This window comes from Marmota monax, unplaced genomic scaffold, assembly GCF_021218885.2.
Source record: "Marmota monax isolate L192 unplaced genomic scaffold, Marmota_monax_Labrador192_F-V1.1 WCK01_AAM20220418_F8-fsc00099, whole genome shotgun sequence".
NCBI lineage: Eukaryota > Metazoa > Chordata > Mammalia > Rodentia > Sciuridae > Marmota > Marmota monax.
Genome location: NW_026692126.1, coordinates 2,555,878 through 2,577,248, shown reverse-complemented (window position 1 = coordinate 2,577,248; position 21,371 = coordinate 2,555,878). Strand labels below are relative to the sequence as shown.

Genomic DNA, 21,371 nt, shown 5'->3' with positions numbered 1-21,371 from the left:
CCAGGTGAGCAGCTGGCTCTAGGCAGGGTGAAGGGAGCACGAGTGCCAGATTTTTCTAGGCCAGGTCTCAGGCGGGTGCAGCCGGGACTCTGCAGGGCCGGGAGGGGCAGGGGAGCCAGGGTGGGCACGGCTGCCAGAGGTAAGGGAAGTCAGGAGAGGACCCCAGGGACTCTCGTCCTTCCAAGTGAAGAAGAGCGATTGGGGGGCTAGGAACCGGGTTTGCCATCTCTGCTGTACGTAGTCAGACGTCCCAGTCCCAGGTTCAAGTTCAGCTTCTTTCCTTGTACCTGGGATCCTTGATCCCTGGGCTGGACTCTGCCCCTTTCTGAACTTTGACTTCCTCATTTGGGCAGTGGAATGATGATCCATCCCAAGGGCCAGGTGAGCTCTGGATCCACTGTCACAGAGACTCAGGGCTTAAAGGATGAGCTTCTGGGCCTCTGTCCAGTACAGCATAGTGCCACCCGGGTGCCCAGAAAGGGACACATACTCAGCTGACCCATCCACGCAGAGCACAGGAACATACACCCACACCATGTGACCAGGACCTCCCCTCTATCCCCACAGAAGCACAAACATCCTATTAATCTCACGCACATATGAGGGAGTCAAGGGACACGGCCCCTCTTGCAGGGTCAGGGAGAGGGGAAGTTAGCTGTCTCGGCTGCGTGTGACCATCTGCAGGGTTGTTACTCGGTCATTCCTGAGAGCACAGGACATTCTCCTCTCTGGGAGCAGCTGCTGGAGGTGGGCTGGAGGAGGGAGAGACCCAGCAGGGAGGTGGGTTTGGTTACTGTCTGAGAGTTACAGATCTCTTCCACCTTCTGGGCCTAGAACCGGCCTCCTTCCCCTCACAGAGTCTTGCCCAAACTGGGCGGGGTAGAGTCGGGCTCTGGTTGGAGGCAGCCCCTTGCTCTTTGCTGCTGTCTGCTTGAAATTCTGCCCTTGCCCGCCCTCCAGCAGGGCAGGGAAGGGCTTGGTGGGGGCGTGGCTCTCCTCCTGCAGCCTCCCAATCTTCCCTCTGCAGACATCCTTGGGATGAAGCCCCCAGTCCTGTTCGTCCTGCTCCTCTGGCTCCCGGGCTTTCTGGCTGAGGTAAAGTGGGCATGGGGGGCACACCCAGCAAGTGGGCCCCTGTTGTCCAGGGCATGTCCAGGCCTCCACCTCTCGGCAGAGCCCACAGCTGGTCTGCATTAGGCGAGGAGGAAGGCTACTCCTTTCCACTCGGGCCAGCATGGAGGACAGATCACTCCAACTGCCAGGCTGCCTCCCACACCTTGGGCGAGTCTCCAGGGGATGCCCCTCTGCAGTGTGTAGGGGGGTGTCAGACAGGTGGGAGCCTGCTCTCTGATCCTGGCTCTGTCCCCCACTAGCTTTCCCAGAGGCCTCATCGATCCGGAGGCCTCTGCCCATCTCCTCTCCTCTCCTTTCTACAGGAAGACCCATGCCACGTCTTGGAAGGGAGCCCAGATGGGGAGGGTAGAGGTAGGTGTCTGTGGTGTAGGAGGGGGTTCTGGGGGCAAGGGGGAGGGTGAAGGGATGATTTTTCCACATGGGGCCTTGCCCCCCGCTTTCTGCCTTCCCTCCTTCCTTGGGGCCTAGGGGTGTCGGGAGACTCTGAGTGTACCCCTTTCCCCAGGTCCACCCCTGAGCGTGAACATCAGCAGTCAGGGCAGCCCTCCCAGCCTCCTTCTGAGCTGGGCGCCTACCCAGCCAGGTGGGCTTGGACATGTTCTCCACCTCACAAGCCTGAGCTCTCCTGATGGGCAGCAGCTCCAGGCCCACACCAGTGAATCCAGCTTTGAGTTCCAGAACCTGGTGCCAGGGAGTCTCTACCAGCTGGAAGTGACTGCCCTGCAACCCTGTGGAAAGAATGTCACCATCACCCTCATAGCCCGCACTGGTATGGGACCTACAGGCTGAGGGGGCGGGGTCCTTTCCTGGGGTGGAAACAGGAGGTGGCTGCCCTGGAGGGCTGGCTGGGGACAGGAAACCAAAAGAGACAACTTCTCACAGGACCCAGTCTGGCACAGGGACCCATTTAGAAGCACTTACAAGCCCTCTCTTTCCACCTCTGATGCAGCCCCATCAATTGTCCATGGACTGCAGCTCCATGGCTCTGGGAGCCCAGCCAGCCTGGAGGCCTCGTGGGAAGATGCCCCGGGGGAGCAGGATGGTTATCAACTTCTCCTCTACCACCTGGAATCCCATACAGTGGCACATAATGTCTCTGTGTCCCCGGAAACCTCGTCCTACAATTTTGGCAACCTCTTGCCAGGTAGCGAGTATGTTTTAGAGGTTACCACCTGGGCCGGCAATCTCCAAGCGAAGACCAGCATGCACCAGTGGACAGGTGAGGTGGGCACCTGGGTGAGGCCCCGTGTGGCAGCCAGTCTGGGAATAATAGTCCAGTGCCTTGTAAGCAGTGCCATGCCCCAGTGTGGCTGGGCCTCTGGGACCCCAAGTGCCCAAGCTGGCGCCAGCATCTTGCTCTGGGATCCTTCCTCAAGCCTGGCTTTGCTGTACTGTCCTTCCTCCAGAACCCGTGCCTCCAGGTCACCTGGTGCTGCATGCCCTGGACACCTGTGCCCTGCAAGCCTCCTGGAACAGCTCCGAGGGGGCTGCCTGGCTCCACCTAGTGCTCAAAGACCTCCTAGGTGGCTCCAATCTGACTGTAGAGGTCACACGTGGTGTCTCCAATCACACCTTCCTCCACCTGTCTCCGGGCACAGCCTATGAATTGACACTTAGTGCTGCTGCTGGGCCTCATCAGGCCATGGGGCCCAGTGCCACTGAGTGCACCTGTGAGTACCTGGGGGGTTGGGGAGGGATATAGCAGAGACTGCTCAGTTCATCTCCTCGGGTCAAGTAGCCAGAGTACAGCTGGCAGGGGAGCTGGGAGTTGGGAGGCTTGGAGCCTGCACCCGTCCTGTTGACTCGTGGTCGGTGCCCACCTGAGACGATGGCAGTGGAAGTAACAGTTATCATCAGTTGAGCCCCTCTGGGGTGGGCTCTGTGCTTGGCACTTTCTGTGTGTAGTTTTATTTAATCCTCCATGAAGCTATATGTAGGTCTCCTTACCCCGTGTTATCACAGAGGGAACTAAGCTGCAGAGAGAGAAAGCACCCAAGGTCACAGTGTGTAAGAGCTGACCTCACCCTGGGCAGCACGCCTCATTTGCACTCTGAGAGGCGCTGTTGCGCCTTGGTGAAGAGTCGGGGAACCAGGCTGCCTGGGTTCTGAGTTTTGTTTCTGCTGCCTGCTGGCTGCACATCTCTGGATGACTTCCTCACCTTATTTTACTTATTTTATTTTACAGTCCTGGGGATCAAACTCAGGGCCTTGTGCATGCTAAGCAAGTGCTCTACCACTGAGTAGCTCTACCACCCCCAGCCTTTTTAAATTTTTATTTTGAGACAAGCTAAGCTGTCTCTAAGCTGCCAAAGCTGGCCTTGAACTTGCAATCCTCCTGCCTCAGCCTCCCAAATAGCTAGGATTACAAATCTGTGCCCAGTTCCTGTCTGTTTGTTTACTTATTTATGTATTTATATATTTGTGCATGTTTGGGATTAAACCCAGAGTCCTGTGCATGCTAGGCAAATGCTCTACCACTGAGCTATATCCCCAGTGCAGTTTCTTTTCTATTTTTTAAAAAAAATATTTATTTTTTTTAGTTGTAGTTGGCACAATACCTTTATTTTATTTATTTTTATGTGGTGCTGAGGATTGAACCCAGGGCCTTGCATGTGCTAGGTGAGTGCTCTACCACTGAGCCATAACCCCAGCGCCCCCAGGGTACAGATTCTATATCTTTTAAAGGTAGTGAGTATCTTCCTCCTATGTCAAGAGGATTGAGTGTGAGGTTCTGTGTGCAGAGGCCTCAGGAGTGTGCTGGCAGACACACATTGGATCATATGATGTGCTCTTATTTTGCTGTTATTGCTGTCCATGGCCAGATGGTGGCTGCCATATCCTGGTATTCATCCAGATTGTGGCAAATAGGGCTGCCAACATCTGGATGAGATGAGGCCCAGGGTGCATAGAAGCAGCTGGTACAGAGAGAGTGGGGCTTTTCTCACCCACTGCTTAGGTCTTCAGGAGTATTTGCTCCTATCTCCACAGATCCCTCTGCCCCACTGGACCTGGTGCTGACTCCTGTGCCTCCCCAGCTCTGGGCAAGCTGGAAGGCAGGGCTGGGAGCCCGGGATGGCTATGTGCTGAAGTTAAGTGGGCCAGTGGAAAAGAATACCTCTCTGGGCCCTGAGGCCTGCAATGCTACATTCCCAGGGCCCCTCCCCTCAGGACACTATGCTCTAGAGCTGAAGGTTCTGGCTGGGCCCTATGATGCCTGGGCCCAGGCCAGTGCCTGGCTTGATGGTGAGTCTGGACTGGGGGAATAAGGGTGGGGTCCTGCCCAGAGCCATCTGCTTCAAGAGGCAGGTGGATCCTCATTCTCTGCGACCGGCCTCCTCTCCAGATTCTACAGGCCAGCCCAGGAAGGACCATGGGGCCAAGTTGCAGCTGGAAGGGTTGGAAGCCAGCAGGGAGCCTGGGCGGCGGGCACTGCTCTATGCCAATGATGCCCCAGGCCTCCTAGGAAACATCTCCGTGCCCTCTGGTGCCACCCAGGTCACCTTCTGTGGCCTGGTCCCTGGAGCACAGTACCGTGTGGATATTGCCTCATTCCTGGGAGTCATCACCCAGAGCCTCATGGGCCGCACAAGTGAGTGCCAGCTGCTGTGTCCCCTGGGACTGGGGCCGGGAGGCCTTGGCTTGGCGAGGGAAGTCACGTAGGGGAGTGGCTCATGAGAGCTGTGCAGGAGGCATCACAGGGCCAGTGACACATATGACTCCCTCCCCAACACCTTTCAGGTCCCCTGACACCACAGTCACTGGAGGTCATCAGCAAGAACAGCCCATCTGACCTGACTATTGGCTGGGCCTTGGCACCAGGGCAGCGGGATGGCTACAAGGTCACTTGGCACCAGGAGGGCAGCCAGAGGTCACTGGGAAACCTTGATTTGGGCCCAGATAATTCCAGTGTGACTCTCAAGGGTCTGGTCCCTGGCTTCTGCTACGCAGTGTCAGTATGGGCCTGGGCAGGGAACGTCAGCTCCAGCGTCCAAAGGATTCACTCCTGTACCCGTGAGTTCCAGCTTAGCCTCTGGGTGGCAGCTAGGGGCCTGGTTTCCTTTGCTCCCGGGCCTTCTGTATGTCATATTATTGACTTAGAGGGCCACTAGTCAAAAGCAGGCCTTTCCTGAATCTATTTGCAAATGTTTCCTACTTCCTACCATTTGGTCAGCTAGCCACTCACCCATCACACACCCTTTTATCACCCACCACTCTGCCATCCTTCCATTCAATCAACATTTGATTAACATCTCCCATTTCCTAGATATGGATTTAGGTGCTGAGGCTAAGCTTTGGGAACAAAACAGTCTAGAAAGGACAATTGACAGATGGCGTATATGTCTATCACGCACGTGGTTTTATAGGCTGAATTATAAATGTAAATGTGTTGGTAGGAATATGCATGCAGTATTAACTCAAACTGTACAAAACTACATTCTTATAGGCTCAAATGGCGACTGTTGGGAATTTTATGTGGTTCCATCTGACTTCTGGACTCAGAGAAGGGACACTTGCTTCAGAAGTCAGGACAAGGTTCTCAGAGGAGAGTGAGCTGAGAGGCCTGAGGGGCTGGGTAGGAGGGGCGGAGGACTTCAGCAGGAAGCTAAGCATGTACCAAGGCCCACAGGTCAGAGACGGACAGACAGACAGACAGACAGACTGAGACCTTGCTGGAACTGAGCGTCCATGGATACACTGGAGAACAAAGACTCTGAGGCATGGGAGAGACTGGGTATGGAGCTGGGCGCTGGCAGAAGCAGAGTGAACCAGACACCTCCCCTGGAGCCAGGGTGTGGTGAGGGCACAGGTGTCTTTGCAAGAGGTTTTTCTGGGAAGAAAAAGAGCAGGCTTTGAGCCCTGTGAAATTGGAGTTTTAGGATGGGATGCTCGGGAGCTTGTTTGGGGAAAGAGGGGGGGGGGATTCTGATGATTTCAAATCTCTTTTTTCTTGTCCTCTCAGTCCCTGTTCCTCCTGCCAACTTGAACCTGGGCTTTGCTGCTCAGCCTCCGGCTCTGAGGGCTTCTTGGAGTCCCCCACCAGGTGGCAGGGATGGCTTCCGGCTGCGGCTTTACAGCCTGGGGCCCCTAGCTCTGAAAAGCGAGGAAACCCTGGCCCCAGAGGCCCAGAACTTCTCCTGGGCCCAGCTGTCCCCAGGCTCCAAGTTCCTGGTGCAGGTGGCCACCCTGCATGGTCCAGAGGAGAGCAGCAGTTCCAATGCCACAGCATGGACCCGTGAGTGCCCCCAGTGTGGTCCTCCCCTGCCTCTACCCTTGGGAGTCCCCCTCCCCACCCCAGTCTCCCTTCTTCCATGAGGGCCACCATCACTGTCTTTAGATTCCTCCCAAGAAGGGTGAGACCTCAGGCAGGCTGGGAGGAGCTGGAGGGAAGTCTGGCCTGGGAGTCAGGAGACCTGAGTTCTAGCTGGGGCTCCACCCCGAATGTAAGCTCAGCCCTCCCTGAGCCTCAGTGTCCCCAACTATAAAGAGGAACTTTGACAAAGTGACTGGGCTGGACTCAGGTGAGTCCAAATCCTGGGCTCAGGCTCTGAGGGTAGGAGGGCACTGACTGGGCCCCTACGCTTCCACCTGTCCATCCATGTAAGGGTCTTTAAAAGCCCCTTCTGCGGGGACTAGGCAAAGGCCCGTGAGTCAACTGTCACGCAGCCCAGTCTGCCTCTGACTGAGGGGGTGGCCGCCGGGAGGGTATTGATTAATTCAGCCGTCCAGCCCAGCTGAGCTTGTACCCTGCCTCCTGGGACAAATGGCAGACCCTGCTTCAGAGGAGAGTCATGATCCCGATGCCCTGAACCTGTATCTTGGCTCTTGGTTGTTCCTTAATTGAGCCAAGCAGAGAGGAAACTTCTGGAGCAGGAGAAGCCAGATATTTGACTTAGATTCTTTTCTTCTTTCCTGTCCATCACCCCATACCTTGTGCTCCCTGCAGCTCCTCTTGCCCCTCTTCTGGTCAACGTGACCAGTGAAGGCCCCACCAAGCTCCAGGCATCCTGGGTCCATGCTTCTGGGAACTGGGACAGCTACCAAGTGACTGTGTGCCAAGGAGGTACCCGTGTGGCCACTGGCTTCGTGGGAGCTGAGGTGAACAGCACAAGCCTCTCATCTCTGACTCCAGGCACTAAGTACGAGGTGGAGATTGCCTCACGGGCTGGGCCTCTTCGCACCGCAGCAGCCAATGTCTCTGGTTGGACCTGTAAGTGGAGCCTGGGAAGGTCAGCGACAGAGGACAGGAGGGCAGGGCTGCCTCTGAGACCCCCTGCTCCTCCCTCAGTGGCACGTTAGCTGTCCATTAGTCCCACTTCTACACAGAAGGCCCCTGCATGTGGTTAATGAATTCTGTCACCATTCAGGGGTCTCTCAGGACTAGGCCATGGAGCCTGATTGGCCTGCTCACTCTCCTTCCCTCCACAGCCCCGCTCATGCCCAGTGAGTTGTTGGTGTCCATGCAGGCGGGCAGTGCTGTGGTCAACCTGGCCTGGGTCAGCAGCCCCTTGGGGCAGGGAACCTGCCATGCCCAACTCTCAGAAGCTGGGCACCTCTCCTGGAAGGAGCCCCTGGAACTAGGCCAAGCCCGCCTCATGCTGAGGGGTCTCACCCCGGGACGCAACCTCTCCCTGTCAGTGCTGTGCCAGGCGGGGCCTCTCCAGGCCTCCACTCACCCTGTGGTACTGCCAGTTGGTAAGTGGCTGCCTGCTGGGGGAGGGTGAAGTGCCCAGACCAGCAGGTCCAATCCAGCCCATTGCCCATCTCTTGGAGCCACCTGCTCCTTCTAGTGGCTATTGTGACCACCTCTGCCTTGGGTTATGCCCTATATCCAGATAAGCAGGGATGAAGACAAGTTGTCTCTCCATGTGGCTGAGGTCCCTTTCCACAAGCATAAATGTCCAGACCCTTCCTGCCTGCTGATTTTGGCAGCCCCACCCAGATGCCACCCTCTTGGGGGACACGGACACCCACACAATGCAGAGCCCTTGGTTCCTACAGAGCCTGGCCCTGTGGAAGACGTGAGGTGCCAGACTGAGGCTGCCCACCTGGTCCTGAACTGGACGGTGCCTGCTGGGGACGTGGACGCCTGTCTGGTGGTGGCGGAGCAGCTGGCTGCGGGAGGGAGCGCTCACCTCGTGTTCCAGGCCAACACCTCCGAGGACGCGCTGCTGTTGCCCCGCCTGGAGCCTGCCACTTCCTACCGCCTCAGCCTCACCACGCTGGGCAGGAACGGGCTGTGGAGTCGGACGGTCACCCTGGTGTGTGCCACTTCTGCGGAGGGTAGGCACTTTTCACCGCCTCTGGTGCCACCTCTGCTTCCATAGTCCCCCTCTACCACTGCCCAGCTAGGATTGTCACTTGGCTGGCCTGGCTGCCTAGGGCTCTCCCTGTCCCCAGGCCCCAATAGTTTCCTCTCGCCCTGATCTTGAGCCTCACACAGTGGCACCCAGCAGTCTTCCACTCCACGTTTGATTGTATCCATAAGCCGTTTGTTGGCAGGTGTGATAGGAGGTGCTGGGGACAGTGAGGCATGGTCATTACCCCTATAGACTGGTGGTTTTGTGCTTAGTCAAGGCCTCGCTTCCCTCCTCTCCATCCTCAGTCTGGCATCCCCCAGAGTTGGCTGTGGCCCCCAAGCTGGAGCCTGAGTCAGGAATGGGGGTGAAGATCACACCAGGCATGTTTGGCAAGGATGATGGACAGATTCAGTGGTATGGTGTCATTGCCACCACCAACATGTCACGTGAGTCTTATGCTTAGGAGGGGTTGGGAGACCCTGGTGATTACCTAGCAGTGGGTAGGAAGGTCCGGGGGTCGAGGCTGGTAAGATGAACTATCTCAGGATAGGGTTGAGGTTGGGTTTTGAGTGGGGAGCAAGCTGGAGAAATGGGGTAGTCCCCTTGTAGTGGGGAGCCAGGCTCCAACACTCTGCCCACTTTCCTCTGCACCTTCCACATTCCTTCCCCAGTGGCCCGCCCTCCCCGGGAAGCCATCAACCACACGTGGTACGACCACTACTACAGAGGATACGACTCCTACCTGGCCATCTTGCTCCCCAACCCCTTCTACCCAGGACCCTGGGCTGTGCCGAGCTCCTGGACAGTGCCCATGGGTACAGAGGACTGTGGCCAGACCCAGGAGATATGTAATGGGCCACTCAAACCAAGCTCCCAGTACAGGTAAGAGCTAAGTCTTCGGGGGTGGGGCGGGGGGGAGGAGCCTATGTAAGTTTCATTTATGGGTTGTTTACATAGTCTTTCAAACACAGATCTCTGCAAAGAGGATCAACAGCTCTTTTGATGGGTTTCCTGGTAGGCCAGGAAAAGAAGGGAACACCCATCCATTATATGGGTCTTTTTCCAAAAAGAAATGGGGGATGGATTGGGTTTGGGTTTGCCAGGGCAATTCCAAGGATATCCAGGTGTCTGTTTCTAGAGCTGCTTTTTGCTCTTGAAACAGGGTGAGGAAGATGGAAGAGTGGCTGGAGATGGCCTGCTTTAGGACGCCAGGTGGCGGGAGGGAGGAAGCTCTCCCTAACTGAACAATCCACTGCTTTTGGCCTCGTTTCCTGGGAGGGATTTTACCTCATTTTCCTGCCCCTCCCCAATAGAAAGTCCTGCTTCTCTGTCCCAGGTTCAGTATTGCTGCCTTTACCAGGTTCGGCCCTCAGGACACCACTATCTCCTTCTCAGCCTTCTCAGGTAGGTGGGCACCTGGCTGGGGCTCCAGCGGGACCCTGAAGACGGGGAGTGCAAGGACCCCGCTGGAGGCTCATCCTCAATCTGTGGGGAGGGACTGAGCTTAGGTGCCACAGTCTGGCTGGGCACAAATGCCGCAGTCTGGCTGGGCACACAATCACGAGCCACCACACAGCTTGTAGATTCAAACAGCATCTCTTTATTCCTGAACTCACACCAGCCGTCTACAATCACGTTCTGGGGAAATCCACGTTCTCTTCCCAAATCCACGTTCTCTGCCCAAATTCACCTCCACTGGGCTTCTATCTCCAAAATATACTGTCTGAATCCCGTGAGAACTCAAGGGGAACTCAGGCAGCAGGATACGCCCTATTCCCAGCAGGAATAATCTTAAACCTTAAACCTGGAACCTAAACTGGGAACGCCCTAAACAAGATTATCTTAAAACCGGGAACACCCTAATCTGCCTTGGTCCTTGAGCAAGGTTAAGTACATTCAATGTCACTGCAACATGGGGTATGCTGGCAAGGAAATTGTCATACTTACTTGGCTAATGGCTCCCAGCACTTAGGTTCCTGGGAGATCCCGTGGTGCCTAGCAGAACTGGAGACCCAGAGCCAATCAAGTGCAGTGGGCTCCAGATATGGCCTGGGTGACCTGGGAGCAGGTGGAAGGAGGCAGGTGCATGGAGATGGTTGCTGCTGTCAACAACAACAGCACTGTCCTGCACTGTCCCCCTGCAGCTGGCTGCTCCTGGGCCACAGACGTCCTAGAATGGCATTTTCCCATAGGAACATAAGATGAGCCACTGATACCAGCATCATTTAGAATCTCCTAGTAACTACGTTAAAAAAGTAAAAAAAGATACAATGAATTTTAGTAACATTTACTACAAGCCAAAATATCTCAAATAATATTGTTTCAACTTATCAATAACAAAATTACTCAGATATTTTACATTCTTTTTTTCTTACTGCGTCTTTAAACTCCCCTGCACATCCCACACATTGGGCCAGTCTACATTGGAGCAGCCACACAGCAAGGGCTCAATAGCCACATAGGACAGTGTGGTTCTAGAAGGTCCAGCAAGATGCTTTATAGGGTACAGGGAGGGGAAGTAGGGTCTTTTGTTTTTTTCCCCCGGGCTGGCTTGCTGGGCATCCTGTTTTTTTAAGACAGCCAGCTCTGGCCTTGGTTTGGCATCAGGGACTTCTAGGATTATAGAAAATCGTCACTGCATGTTCCACTTGATAGTCCCAAGTCCAGGAAAGATTGGCACAGCCCTGCAGTGTCAGTGGGACAAGGCTGCCACATTCCGTCCTTCTTTCTGCAGAGCCCCGGGCCAGCATCTCCCCAATGAAAGTGCCCTTGCTAGTCATGGTGGGCACGGTGGTGGGCTGTGCTCTCACTATCTGTGCTGTGCTGGGCCTGCTGTGCCGGCGGCGGGCGAAGGGGCAGAGGTGAGCAGAAGGGAAGGAGGGGGCTGGAAGAACTTTGTGACCAGCGAGGGCCACCGGGGCCTGGGCCTGGGGCTGCCTACCACATGCACCACATCACTTGCAGCTTCCTGATGTAATCCCTCAGTCTCTCTCTCTTCCTCTCTCTCTCCCTCCTTCAGGGCAGAGAAGGATGGGTTTTCCCATGAGCTGATGCCCTACAGCCTACGGTGAGTACGCTTCCCAAGGATGGGGGAATGGTGACATGCCAGGGCCACCCAGGCAGCCTGCTCCTCTGTTTCACCCCAGACAGGGGCTCCAAGTCTCTGCTAGACTTCTGTTTGTGCCCTCTTCTTCCTCTTCCTCCAGACTCACTGAGTCAGGGCTTTCCAGGAAAATAGGACCAACGTGGGGGGTGGGGGTGGAGGGGTGCGGCTGGGGAGGGCGGTTTGAGAGAGAGAGAGAGAGAGAGAGAGAGAGAGAGAGAGATTTAAAGAATCAGCTCATGTGATTGTGGAGGCTTGGTAGGTCTAAAACCTGGCCAAGGGTGGTAGCTCATACCTGTGATCCCAGTGACTGGGGAAGTTGAGGCAAGAGTTTTTCAAGTTCAAGTCCAACCTGGGCAGCTAGGGAGACCCTGTCTGAAAATATAAAAAAAAGACTAGGGTCTAGCTCAGTGGTAAGGCAACTCTGGGTTCAATCCCCAGCACCAAACAACAAAGAACAAACAAACAAACAAAAATAAAGCAAAAACCAAAATCTTACGGGGTAGGTCAGCAGGACAGAGGCAGGGAGGCCAGCAGGGGGCACCTGGGAGAGTGGCTTCTCACTCAGGGGATGTCATTCTTTGTTCTATTAGATCTTCAGCTGGTTGGATAAGGTCACCCACACATGCAGGAGTAATCTGCTTTATTCAAAGTCAGCCAACTTACGTGTATTTATTTAAAAAAACAAAAACAAAACACACCTTCACAGCAATATCCTTTGACCCCATGGCTGGGCACTGTGGCCCAACCACATTGACAAATCAACCATCACATTTACCTACTCCAGTCCTTACCCGCTTTCTGACTGACCATGTAGATCCTGTCAGGTCGAATCTCTTCTCCTCATATTGACTTCCTGTTGGATTGGCATTAGTTGAGCACTGGGCTGTGTACAGATCCCTCTTCAGGGCCTGCAAGGGTGTCTAAAAGACTCGTGTGCATTCATGTGTAGTTTCTGTCCCCTGCCCCCTCCCCTCCCCTTCCCTTTTCCCAAATTTCCACACTGGCAGTTTGCAGCCCAGGCTGAGCATTGGAGGAACTTTCTGGAAAGGCTGCTCTACACCTGGGGCAGAGCTCAGGGTCTACAATTCCACCAGGCCCCCCTGCACCCTGTAGTCAGGCTGTGCAGCCAGTTCTATTTCTGTCACCCGGGGAGGGAAAGCAGGACTGCACGCCCAAGACTGGGGGCTCACTCCATTCTTCTCCCACCAGGCGGACCCACCGGCCCATCCCTATCCACAGCTTCCGCCAGAGCTTTGAGGCCAAGAGTGCCCATGCACACGAGGCTTTCTTTCAGGAGTTTGAGGTAAGACCTGCATTGCCCTCAGCCTCAGGGGAGGGAGGACCCTGGGGCATTGAGGCTGGTGGGGGGCCTGCCTCCCGATGTCCCACTCAGCACCCCTGCCCGCTCCTGTTGTGCGGGGAGATGATGGGTTTCATCATCCAGCGCCCGCCCCTCATCTCTGCAGGAGCTGAAGGAGGTGGGCAGGGAGCAGCCCAGACTGGAGGCTGAACACCCTGCCAACACCACCAAGAACCGTTACCCGCATGTGCTCCCATGTGAGTGCTGGGGGCAGGCTGGGGACATGGCAGAAGTAAGGGCTTGGCCTGGGGAGGAGGCTGCATATTCCGGGGCCCGGAATAAATAGTTTTTCCTCTCTTCAGATGACCACTCCAGAGTCAGGCTGACCCCACTGGAAGGAGAGCCCCATTCCGACTATATCAATGCCAACTTCATCCCAGTAAGGACCATCTGCAGGGCCATTGTGGGTGCATCTGTTTGGGACATGGGTTGCTTTGCAGGATTTATTGTCCTTCCCTAGTTGTAGCAGTTTTCCATGAAGATCACCAGCTTGTTCTTTAAGGACATGCAGCAGATATGTTTTTGAGGGTCTACTGCATGTCAGGCTCTATGCTGGGCCCACCGGAGGCACAGTAGAGTTAGCCATCTTCAAGCCTTTGAAGGAGCACAGGTGTTGTGTGTGTGTGTGTGTGTGAGTGTGTGTGTATGTGTGACCTCTACCACAAAGTGTGAGAAGTGCTGGAATAGGGGAACAAGCATAGTGCTTGTTAGGGCACATGGAAGAAGAAAAAAATTTGGTCCACCTGAGGAAGCAAATCAAGAAAGCCTTCCTAGCAGAGGGGGAATTTGATCTCTGGAAGGTTGAATAGAATTTTGATAAGAGCAAAAAGAGGTAAAGTCGGGCTGGGGTTGTGGCGCAGCCGTAGAGCACTCGCCAAGCACTTACGAGGCCCTGGGTTCGATCCTTAACACCACAAAAAAAAATAAATAAAAATAAAATAAATAAACAATCAAATAAAATAAAGATATTAAAAAAAAAAAGAAGAAAAAGAGGGAAGGTCATTCTGGCTGGAAGAACATTCAGAGAACAGCCAGGCAGGAACATACAGGCAGTGTGTGTGTGTGTATGTGTGTGTGTGTGTATGTGTTGGTGGTGCTAATTCAAGGCGGGGTGGCCTGGGTGTGTCAGGTACAGGGAGATGGGAAAGGGAGATTGGGCAGGATTAAGGACAATCTTGATCCTTAGACCAAGGGCTTTGGATTCTCTTTGGTGGGCAATGGAGACACATGGAAGGCTTGTGAGTATGGAAGAAAGGTAGAATTTGGCTTTGGGAAGGCCACTCCAGGCTCGTAAGAAGGGTGGGCTGGGTAGACTGTTCTGGCACTCAGTGTCTGGTGACTTTGTCGTAGGCTGTTCTCTCTCCTTTGGGGTAGGGTGTGAGTGGGTGGTGGTGTCTCTAAAGTAGCCCCTCCTGGTTTGAGCTCCTGAAGTTCAACATGTTCGTGTGCTTACACATGGACACAGGGTCCTCATTCCTGGAGGTCACACATGGTCCTATCGAAAGCTGTTATTTGGTGGGGACCAAGATGTCACATGTTCCTGCCCTTCACCCCACACCTTAGGGCTACACCCACCCGCAAGAATTCATCGCCACCCAGGGACCGCTCAAGAAAACGCTGGAGGACTTTTGGCGACTGGTGTGGGAGCAGCATGTCCACATCATTGTCATGCTGACCGTGGGCATGGAGAACGGGAGGGTGAGCGTGCCCTGCAGGTTCACAGAATGGCCACCAGGTGGCACACATCCTCCTTGCAGAAACGGTCCTCTTGGTCTAGCCTCTATCAGGGTGGGTCCAATAGATGGGAGAGAGGCCAATCAGGCCTGGCGGATGGTGGGGTCCCCAGGGTTGCCTAGGATGGGGAGGTACAGGGCTGATCCAGGTATGCAAACTCCCAGCTTGACTCAGTTTCCACTGGCTTCTTGCTCTGGGCGAGAAGGGGGAAGGGGTTAGGAGGGGAACGGGGATGTAGGGCAGCCTGCCTCCTGTCCTCTATAAGCCCGGGGTATGCTGCCTCTGTGCCCTGCTCAGTGTAGCACCTGAGACAGAGGGGCTACTGAGCTTGAGGAAGGGCAGAAGGCTCCCAGGTCCGGGAGCTGTTCACTTTCTCAACAGAGCCAAAAGCTCTCTCAGAGTCCTCAGGGTCATATGAAGGTCCAGGGGTGAGGGTGCTGGAGCCCAGCTGGGGGAGGGGAATTTCTGGAGGAGGTGGCCTCATCCAGGTGGCAAGGAACCAAAGAGATGGATAGAGAAGGTTGGGAATCAGTGAAGCAGGGGGTGGCAGTAACGGCTGAGCCCACAGCCATCTTTTCCCCTCTCTACCCTCTGTCCCTAGGTGCTGTGTGAACACTACTGGCCAGCCAACTCCAGCCCTGTTACCCATGGTCACATTACCATCCACCTCCTGGCTGAGGAGTCCGAGCATGAGTGGACCAAGAGGGAATTCCAACTGCAGCATGTGAGGGCCCCAGGGGGCAGGGCAGGGCGGGGTGGGCATCAGAGCTGAGACTCCCTGAGAAGGCACCCCACTTCCTGGGCCCCCATGGACCCCTTTCTTCTAAGTATCACAGCACTTGGCTACTACCAGGGGAATAGGTGGTTCAAGAAGGGGAAGAGAGGCAGAGGAGGTGAGGGCAGGGGTCACATGGTGAGGTAAAGAGGGATCCAAGTGAGAAGAGATCCACGCCACATGCAGCTCAGGACTTGCTGCTTACTCTGACCCTTGGTAAGTCTATGACCTCCTGGGACAAGAAAGCCAGAGACTAGACTCACCCTGCTGCCTGGGCACCCTCTGTAGGCAGAGATAATGTAGGAGGCTACAGGAGGACCCAAGCACTCAGGAAGCATCTACTCGGGTGGGAGGACATAACTACCACGCTTTGAGGCCAGAGGCCTCACTCCTGCCCTCGGAGCTGGTAATGATGTTTCAGGGCTGAGCACAGGGCCCTGGGGTTAGGAAGACAAGGAGCAATAGCAGAGTCCCTGCTCTGGCCCACCCACTCCTCAGGAAATCCAGCAAAAACAACGGAGGGTCAAGCAGATGCAGTTCACCACCTGGCCTGACCACAGCATCCCCGAGGCCCCCGGCTCCCTGCTCACCTTTGTGGAACTGGTTCGGGAGCAGGCAAGGGTCACCCAGGGCACGGGGCCCATCCTGGTACACTGCAGGTGAGGGGAGGTGGGAGTGCTGGGGGGGTGCTGCCTGGTCCGGAGTGGGGGGCAGGGCTCTGGGACTCTGGGGAGAGCTGAGGACACGGGGGCTATTTCCACAGTGCGGGTGTGGGCCGGACAGGCACCTTCGTGGCCCTGTCAAGGCTGCTGCAGCAGCTGGAGGAGGAGCAGATGGTAGACGTGTTCAATGCTGTGTACGCGCTGCGGCTGCACCGGCCCCTCATGATCCAGACCCCGGTGAGGGCCTCAGCGCGCTGGGCTAGGCAGCGCAGCCTGCAAGGGTGTGGGTGGGAGGGGTCCACAGGCCTGGAGAGACCAGGAGAAGGAGCTCATAGGGAACTATAGAGGACCCTGGGGTCCTTTCTGTAAAGGGAAGGATAGACAGGCTCCTGCCAGCTTTGACACCGTGGGACATATGGGAAGGTTCCAAAATGGCTCTCTGGTCTACCCTGCTAACATCCCTGCCTCGTACGGGGGTTGGGGCCTGGGTGGCCTCCCTGCTGGCCCATACCCGTCCAGAGGCCTGATGCTCTCTCCCTCTGCCAGAGCCAGTACATCTTCCTGCACAGTTGCATCATGGACAGGATTCTGGAAGGACCCTCTGACACCTCTGAGTAAGTCCAGCTCCCCTGGGCCCTGGCCGATGGGGTGTGGTTCCCTGTGCTTTCCCACCAACAGGTTCCAGCTCCTGTCATGAGTACAGCCAGGAATTGTGGAAGCAAGAGCCGGGGAACCTGGAGTGCCTTCTCACCACTGCCCCCCCCCCCCCCACAGGTGCAGGCCTATCTCAGTGAGGAACTTTGCCCAGGCATTTGCACAGAGGGCGGCCAATGGCAATGCTGGCTTCTTGAAAGAGTACCAGGTACACTTCAGGCCAGGGAGTGGGGGACAGGCAAGGGTGGCATTCCCCTGGCCAGCCTCAGAGTGCCTGTCTCCGCCCAGCTCCTCCTGCAGGCCATTAAGGATGAGGCCAGCTCTTCAACCTCCCCTCCTGGCTACCAGCAGGACAGCACTGTCTCCTGTGAGTCTCAGTGGGAGCCCTGGGGTGGGGAGTGAGGGCAGAGGCCACCTCACCCTCACCGTCCTCCTGCAGATGATCGTTCTCAGGTGCAGTTTTCTCTGGTGGAGGAAAGCCCTTCTGACGACATGCCGGAAGCCTGGCTCTTCCCTGTGAGATGCTGGTCCTGCTGGCCTATTGCTTGCCCTCTCTGACCATTTGTGCTTCCCAGCCTGGGGATGGGGCTTTGGCGTCTCCTAGAGCCGTGGGGTGGGCAGGGGACTCCTCAGCCCATAAGAACCAATTGGCCGTGCTCTGCAGGGTGGGCCTTCTGGCTGTGACCACGTGGTGCTGACAGGCCCTGCGGGGCCAGAGGAACTCTGGGATCTGGTGTGGGAGCATGGGGCCCTTGTGCTGGTCTCCCTGTGCTCATCTGAGACCCAGGAGGAGAAGGTGAGGGGGCACAGGAACAGAGGATGGGTGGCTGCAGGAGTTGGGGCAGAGCTCGGGGAATGTGTGTGACCAGAACGTGTGTGAGGACTTCAGGAAGCTGCCTGAGCAGTCCTCATTTGGTCCCAGCCACAGGAATTCTGGCCATCGGAGAACCAGCCCATCATTACAGACATGGTGACAGTGCACTGGGTGGCCGAGAGCAACGCAGCTGGCTGGCCCTGTACTCTCTTCAGGGTTACACATGTAGGTGTGGAGGCCATGGGGCATGGGGTGCTGGGCTAGGGGTGGGCAGAGTCCTGGCTGGCTTCCCTCTGCCTTCCTGGGCACCAGTGCTGACTGTGTCTTTGCCCAGGGGGAGAGCAGGAAGGAGAGGCAGGTGCAGCAGCTGCAGCTACCATGCTGGGAGCCTGGCCACGAGCTGCCCGCCACCACCCTGCTGCCCTTCCTGGCCGCCGTGGGTCAGTGCTGCTCCCGGGGCAAAAGCAAGAAGCCGAGCACACTGCTGAGCCACTCCAGGTGCTGTGGACACATCTTACTGAGTCCAGCTTGCGTCATGGGTCTACATGACATAGTCTTCCAATGTCCCTGTCTACTCGGCACCTTGCCCTGTCCTCAGTGACATGACAGGGATTTGTCCCCTCTCTGCCTCAGCCCAGTTGACCAAAATACCTAGGGTCTTTCCCAGTCTCTGGACCCCGGTTTGGTTTCTCCATGTGCCCTCGATCCCCGCTCCCCTCCCTTCCCCTCCAGCTACCCCATCCAACTCTAAGTCAATTGCAGCAAGGGCATGACCCAGCTGGGCATCTTCCTGGCCATGGAGCAGTTACTGCAGCAGGCAGAGGCTGAAAGCACCGTGGATGTTTTTAACGTGGCCCTGCAGCAGTCACAGGCCTGTGGGCTCATGACCCCGACGCTGGTGAGAGGCAGCACGGGCTCAGATGTGGGAAGGCACTGGGAGGGTTCTGTCCCAGCCACAGGCTACCTCTAGGCGGCACCATGCATGTCACCACCAGGTGGCGCTATGGACCACTCTACTGGCCCAGATGGAGCCCTAGGGGTTAGGGGACACAGGGGACTGACCTTTCTGTATCAGGTTTGAGCCTCCTCGTTCATCTCTATCCCTAGGAGCAGTATATCTACCTCTACAACTGTCTGAATAGCGCACTGATGAATGGGATGACCTGAGTCCAGAAGCAGCCTGTGCCCTTCCAGCCATGGAGGACCAGTCCCCGCAAGATGACCTAGGCCTGGTTTCCCTGGGCGCCTGGTTGTGAAGCAACAGAGTTGTTGAATAAAGGCCTGTAGTCAAGCCTGAGCTGAGCATTCTGTCTGTCCATCCCCTGACATGGGCTCAACACAAGGCCTTGTTGGCAAACATGGAGCAGGGATGGGAGGTGAGGCCTGGGGTCCGGCTGAGCCAGGGAGCTGCAGCCGGTAAGCTGTTAGCCTTTACCCCGAAGCTCTTCTACTCCCCACTCCTCCAGGTTCCCAGTTTCCCAGTCTCCTCACACTTCATCTCTTCACCACTAGCATCCTGTGGTGCTCAGCCCGGGATTCATTGGAACTCACTGCGCCCCCTCCCCACCCACCTGCCCTGAATGAAGTAGGATTTGTCTGGTTCCTGACCTTCCTTCTCCTGCCAACCCTAGCCTTTACCTGCTAGAGTCTCTGCCGGCTCCTTTCCAGGGTAGAGGTTTGACAGTCCCATTGGAAGGGCTGACCCTCGGGCCACAGTGACCAAGTTCTCCCTGTTCCTTTGCAGTCTCCTCCTTCCCTCCACATAGGAAGGAGATGGAGGAAGAAGCAATGAGAGGAAGTAGAGATGGGAAAATCCAGGTGATAGGATGAGGCTGACTGTCCCAGACTGGACTGCACACTACAGGACATGAGTGCTCTGAGCCCACACCTGCCTCTGGGTCAGGATGGAGGGGTGTCTACTGCTGGACACTGATTGCCCCAGGTGGAAGGCCCTATGAGGACACAGAGAAAGCTTGACAAATCAGCACAGACCTCCCCTAAATTGAGTTAACCCCCCAACAGCCCTACGTGGAGGAGGGTACAGTATTCTCACTGGCCAACTTGAGTTCTTAGTAATTTGCAAAGGCCAGAGGTCAGAGAGGATCCTCCTCAGGCCTGGTTAGGAAAGAGGAACAAAGGTAGGGATTTTTGCTCCATTAGGAACCTTCCCAGAATGAATTTAAACTCCTATGGTTCCCCAGGAGGAATGAATGTCAATGTCTTCTTCATAACCATGTTTATCAGGAACCCAAGAGATTGGCCCCTTAATGATCGTCCTCCATTGGCAACTGGAGGCAGCTCTGAGCTACCTAAGCCCACCTCAAGGGTCTGCTTATGAGGCTGCAACAGGGCTCAACAATGGTTTTTCCAGTCTGGACCCCTCACACTGGAACAGTAGGAGTGGGGAGAAGCCAAGGCTGTGGATGAGTAAGACCAGAAACACAGGCCTCCCTGAGGGGGCTTTCTGCCACAGAGCAGAGTACTTCTATCTGTGGTCTTTAGAGTTACATGGTGCCATCCTCTGGCCTTCCTAAGAGCTCATCTACTTTCTGGGTCATGATCTGAATTAGAGTACTAAGATCAGGGTCTACTGGCTCTTGGCTGGCTATAACCCCAGGAGGTTAGCAGAGAGTGGAAAGGGATCAATGAGAGGGTCCTGGGACATGGAAGTGCAGGGTGGAAGGAATCATAGCTGCCTCTGAGCTCCCATGTTCCTGGTGCACACTCTGATGTTTTGTTTTTGCAGAACTGGGGATTAAACTCAGGGTCTTGCATAAGTTAGGAAAGCATGCTACCACTGAGCTACAGCCCCAGTCTTTTATTATTTTTTTTTTTAATCAGGGTCTTGCTAAGTTGCCTAGGCAGGCCTTGAACTTGAAATTCTCCTGTCTCAACCTCTATAGTCACTGGGATTGCAGGCATCGCCACCTTGCCCAGCTCTGGAAAATACTCTGGACCGACCAGGGAAGACTTGGAGAAACTGGGCGGAGCACTGGGGCTCAGAGAGAAACCAAGAAAGCAGAGAAAACAAGAGGCCATATGAAGGAAGAATAACCAACCCACCATCATCTAAGGAGAGAACAGGGTCTTGACTCCAGTTTTAGCCACTATTGTCCTAGCTCTGGAAGGTCCCAGGGACGGCCAGAGAAGATCCTGTTGTTTGAGCATCTAGGTGGTTCAGGTGCAGGTACAGCATTGAGCCTCCAGGTGGCGCCAAGACGCTGACTTTCTGGCAGGCTCTGACAACCAGCTGGGCATCCCCCAGCCCCTCAGCCTTCCTGGGTCCTGGGAACCTGCAGGATCAACCTGATCCCCAGACCTTTAACTTGACAGAGACTACTTGAATGCATTTCCATTCACTGTACACTCACTGGGTGGAAACCCACACCTGTTTCTTCCGTGTGGTGGCATGGCCTCTCAGTGAGGAGGCTCCTCACAGCCCACAACCTTTCATCCCTATTTTCCCTGGAATCTCCCCAGCCTGATCCCTTCCAGGACAGCCCCCTCACTTCCCCCTCTCCCGTCTCTGACACTAGCGAGGTGAGGAGGGCTGACCCGTGCTCCAGTTCCAGTTGCCCTCCAATGGGCTGTGTGACCTTGAACAAATCACTTCTCTTGGGTCTTAGGCCCCTCAGGTGGAGACCCTTGTGGAGGGACTAGGGGCCTATGGGAACTGAGATGTCTCCCAAGGGCCTCCCCGGGGTCCCTATGATCCCGTGGCTGTCCTAAAAAGCAAGAGGGGCTGGAGTTCATCGGACCCCAGCTCTGGGGCACTCTTTCCAAACAAGTGCAGGTCTGAACTTTCCAATCTCTGAATTTGTTTTCTTCCTTTTA

General features: G+C 55.6%; 1 protein-coding gene across 1 annotated transcript; it reads left to right on the top strand.

The window, feature by feature from the left end:
- The first annotated feature begins 1,030 nt into the window (after positions 1-1,030).
- LOC124106383 (receptor-type tyrosine-protein phosphatase V-like) lies at positions 1,031-18,834 on the top strand. Its single transcript, XM_046463993.2, has 33 exons — positions 1,031-1,095; positions 1,437-1,485; positions 1,640-1,903; positions 2,084-2,353; positions 2,541-2,804; positions 4,123-4,377; positions 4,478-4,723; positions 4,873-5,145; positions 6,095-6,367; positions 7,079-7,342; positions 7,561-7,827; positions 8,134-8,415; positions 8,738-8,878; positions 9,104-9,314; positions 9,769-9,836; positions 11,167-11,293; positions 11,452-11,499; positions 12,748-12,841; positions 13,005-13,095; positions 13,201-13,277; positions 14,462-14,596; positions 15,234-15,356; positions 15,906-16,066; positions 16,171-16,306; positions 16,616-16,683; positions 16,844-16,931; positions 17,012-17,090; positions 17,163-17,239; positions 17,388-17,519; positions 17,646-17,762; positions 17,872-18,035; positions 18,300-18,435; positions 18,645-18,834. The coding sequence occupies exons 1-33, from the start codon at positions 1,039-1,041 to the stop codon at positions 18,702-18,704; spliced, it is 5,097 nt and encodes a 1,698-aa protein (XP_046319949.1). The 5' UTR covers positions 1,031-1,038; the 3' UTR covers positions 18,705-18,834.
- Positions 18,835-21,371: the final 2,537 nt, after the last annotated feature.